The sequence below is a fragment of the Tiliqua scincoides genome, chromosome 3, assembly GCF_035046505.1.
Source record: "Tiliqua scincoides isolate rTilSci1 chromosome 3, rTilSci1.hap2, whole genome shotgun sequence".
NCBI lineage: Eukaryota > Metazoa > Chordata > Lepidosauria > Squamata > Scincidae > Tiliqua > Tiliqua scincoides.
Window position 1 is genome coordinate 201,354,710 of NC_089823.1, and position 3,882 is coordinate 201,358,591.

At 45.6% G+C, this 3,882-nt stretch overlaps 1 protein-coding gene and 1 pseudogene across 1 annotated transcript; one reads left to right on the forward strand and one right to left on the reverse strand.

Annotated features, from left to right (window-relative positions):
* Positions 1-554: 554 nt before the first annotated feature.
* Positions 555-3,668, forward strand: LOC136645973 (G-protein coupled receptor 35-like). The gene is made up of 2 exons (XM_066622454.1): positions 555-649; positions 2,561-3,668. Exon 2 carries the CDS (start codon positions 2,574-2,576, stop codon positions 3,510-3,512), a length of 939 nt encoding a protein of 312 aa, XP_066478551.1. The 5' UTR covers positions 555-649; positions 2,561-2,573; the 3' UTR covers positions 3,513-3,668.
* Positions 1,094-1,207, reverse strand: LOC136646501 (5S ribosomal RNA; annotated as a pseudogene).
* Positions 3,669-3,882: the final 214 nt, after the last annotated feature.

Genomic DNA, 3,882 nt, shown 5'->3' on the forward strand with positions numbered 1-3,882 from the left:
CCCTGCCTTCTACGCCCTCCCCACCCAGTTTTGCCTCATCTGCACCCTGTTCTGCTCTCCCCCACTCCCTCCCACCTCCCCCACCATCTTACCTTACCTTGATCAGCAGGCAGCTGGGAATCTACTGGCACAGGGAGGAAGACTCCAGCCTTCCTTCAGAGACTCAGCAGCGTGTTGCTGGAGTTTCTTTTATGGCTGGCGCCGACTATTTTAAGGCGCCGACTGCTTTACACACATTCGCTGCCACCCAGTCCCAATGAGATTGAACCATAAGGCTCTGTGCTTTGCTGTAATAGATCACAGGGCCTCCAGTGCATTGCCCCTAACAATGCATTAACAAGAGCAAAGCAATTGTTAGTCATTACGGCAGTTTGTGTACACTTCCGGTGGAATGCCCACTGACTTTTCTGCTACTTTAAAATAACTCAAATGTTGTTTGATTAAAGAACAAAATACTTTTTCAGCACAGAAAAACCACAGGGCAGGAAGACTAGTGGGCAGACACTGAAGAAGAAGAGCAGTGAGAACAAGCTTTTCAAAACAACAGGCTGAGCAGCTGGGATCATCACGAGAAAAAGAAAACAGACTCAGACAAGTCGATCTTGATGGTCTGAACAGAAGGAGGCCAATTCCAGCAATACTCTGAGTGGTAAGATCTCAATGAAATCACCATCTCTTTGCAAACAAATGCCATGTAGTTTTCTCCATGTGCTGACCATGTTCACTACTCAGCCTTGCAAAGTATTTGCTTCCTGGGTGTGCATCTGCTTATTTCGGTAACAGCTGCCCAATGAGAGGCAAAGTCTGAGTTTATGCATCCGTGGATTGTAGTCTGCCAAAAAAAAAGGCCATCCCTGAGGCTTTTTGGATCCACTGCTGTGTAAACTCCGGCGCTGCCTCTAATCTGGCAGCTGTTGAAGAAATAGGCAGTTGTGAACTCTGGGAGCAAATATGTAGCAAGAAAGAGCTGTGGCTGAGTTGGGTGCTTGTCTAATTTTTGTTTTAAATTTGCTTTTTAATCTCCCGTTGGGGCAACTCTTTTCTGTATTTGGTTGGTTGGCAACCTTCAGTCTCGAAAGACCATGGTATAAGCCTACAGCACCCGGTATTCCCAGGCGGTCTCCCATCCAAGTACTAACCAGGCCTGACCCTGCTTAGCTTCCGAGATCAGATGAGATTAGGCATGTGCAGGGTAACAGTTGCTGCACTGTGGCATAGTATAACCTGTATGTATTCATGTGAACAAATTTTGCTAGTGGCATGGTGGCACCATATTTCTGAACAACATAGCTGTGAGGTGAGCTCATAGTCCAACACGTGGCCCACGGGCTGCATGCAGTTCATTAGGCTCTTTTGGGTGGCCCCCGAAAGCTTTGCCACAGTCCCCCCACCTCCTCCCGCTTCAGCAGCTTTTCAGTCTCCCTGTCATGCCGTTCCAGTGTCTTCTTCAGAGAAGGACAAGCCAGAATGGTGTGGCAGGAAGATCGAAAAGCCCCGCCGCACCCACCGCCCCTTCCACCATTTGCATCCTAAACCTCACCACCAGTTACTTCTAAGCATCAGGTCACTACCAGTTACTTCTGGGTCAGCACAGCTGGGAGAGTCACATGAGGGTCATGTGGTGCCCCCCCCGGCTGCCCAAAGTTGGCCAAAGTCTTAGCTGCAGATATGAATAGGCACTTCTGTGGTTCTAGCTGATTATAATCATCCTCATTATATCCATGAGGACGAATGACATGCTTGCTTTGAGTATCAGGCTGGCACCTACCCATATCCCCTGACACCTACCCATAACTGGCACCAACCTGACAGCAACCTGACACCTACCCATACCCCGGCACTTAAGAGTGATTAAGAATAAGATGAGGGAGAGCTTATCTCCTTCTTCTTCGTAATGGTTGGGTCACTTCTTCCTAATGGTTAGGAGGAGAGTACATTGAGGGTGATCCTCCTTGTCACCCATTTAGAAGAAGCAGAACTAGAAGGGGGGATGAAGGTGATGGGTACTGCCCAGCATGGAGGGGTGTTGTCTGGTGCTGGCAAACATGGGGGTGGTGCTGGCACTGATACAGGTAGATATTGCCTGTTGCAGGTATGGGAGGTGTTAATTGGTGTTCATATTAGCTCTGGGGATGTGCTGGCGCCCATAAGCATGCAGGGGGAACAGCAGAATTTGGTAGGAGGAGGCAGATGAATTTGGCACTTCCTTGGCTCAAGCCACCTCTGATAACCATACCAGAAGAACAGCTGAAAAATGAAAAGTTTTCCAAGTGTATCTTTATAATTGGTCTTGGCTGCATGAGTGCCCATATATTTTCACATGTGTGTTTAATTAGGAGGCCATATGCAAGCCATTGTCACTTGGCTTCAGTTGTCCTGCCTGCTGTCTATCCCTTTTATTACCTATCATACTGCATATCTTTCCAAGATTGTTGTAAGGATTACTAGGACCATGCATGGCAAGTGCTTTAAACATCTTAAGCACCCCACAACTGCTAAGTATTAATTATTACATTAGTCAGAACTTTATAGAAATAATCATGCTCTGTTTCTTTTACAGCAGCAGCATAACAATGAACTACGAAGCGAACTGCAGCATTAATAGCCACAGCACTAACAGTACTATATCTTCCATTCAAACTATTGTTTACATTCCAGTTTTCATTATTGGTGTCATCCTAAATGCCTTGGCCTTGAAGGTATTCTGCTGCAAACTCAGCAAATGGACTGAAACCAGAGTTTACATGACCAATTTAGCCATTGCAGACTGCTTATTACTTTTCACTTTGCCTCTCAAGATCATTTATAAGACTCAGGTGAGTACACTATGTTTAATCCTGGAATCTGCATATTTTATTAACCGGTACATGAGTATCTTCCTTATTACCATCACCGCAGTTGATCGCTGCTTTGCCATAAGTTACCCCTTCAAAGCAAAGACTATGAGGTCCCCTCTGAAATCAGCTGTCATCTGTGGATTTCTCTGGGCCTTAATGATAAGCATAATATGTGTAACTAAGCTGTACGAGAAACGAGTTGAGCCAGTCGTGTGCTTTAAAAAGGTTTCCAGAGAGCCATCATTCCCTGTGTTTGCATCCGTCATTTGGGGATTTGTTATACCCTTAACTATCCTGTGCTTCTGCTCCATTCAAGTCAAGAGGAAACTCATAGCGAAGAAATGCAGCGACGCACATGAAGAAAAGCAAATCCAAAAGGCAATCAACATCATTGGGGCAAACATGGCTGTGTTCATCATATGCTTTCTACCCATTCATGTTGCCCAAATCGTTCGGTTCATAGTCGACATGTTGCAAGCCAGCTGCACTGTCATAGAAAACACGGACATCTTTGTAAACCTTGCAGGAATTATTGCCAACACCAACTGCTGCTTGGATGCCATTTGCTATTACTTTGTAAACAGGGAATTTCAGGAGGCTTCATTGGAACTGATATCCAATATTTCCTCTTCTCAAAAGCGAAGCTTTGAAAATCAAGAACCTGATGTTCTCTAGTAAAGAGATGGACCAAAGAACAGCTGCATTCCCAAAATCTTTTTAATACTGAGGACAACAGGCCCATTCTCAATGAATGCTTTTCTTATCCAAAAGTGCTCCTTCTGCTCCAATGCTGCCTCAGAAGCTCTTCTCAGGCACTATGAAGCTGTGCTTCCTCCACCCGTACCACTCCCTGTGGACTTCGGTGTGTGTCTTTGTGCAGGTGTATGTGGAGTTCCTTCAATGTATAAATCAAGGCTGCTTAGAGTCACTTGCTTAAGAGTCACACACAAACTTCAGCTGCTTGAGAGTTGCAAGAGAACTGTTAATATTTCAGAAGCATGGGGGAGGGGTTAAGCAGTGAATGAAACAGGACGGTCTCCAGGAT

Coding starts and splice junctions, on each gene's coding strand:
- LOC136645973 (XM_066622454.1), top strand. CDS start 2,574: ATGAACTACGAAGCGAACTGCAGCATTAATAGCCACAGCACTAACAGT.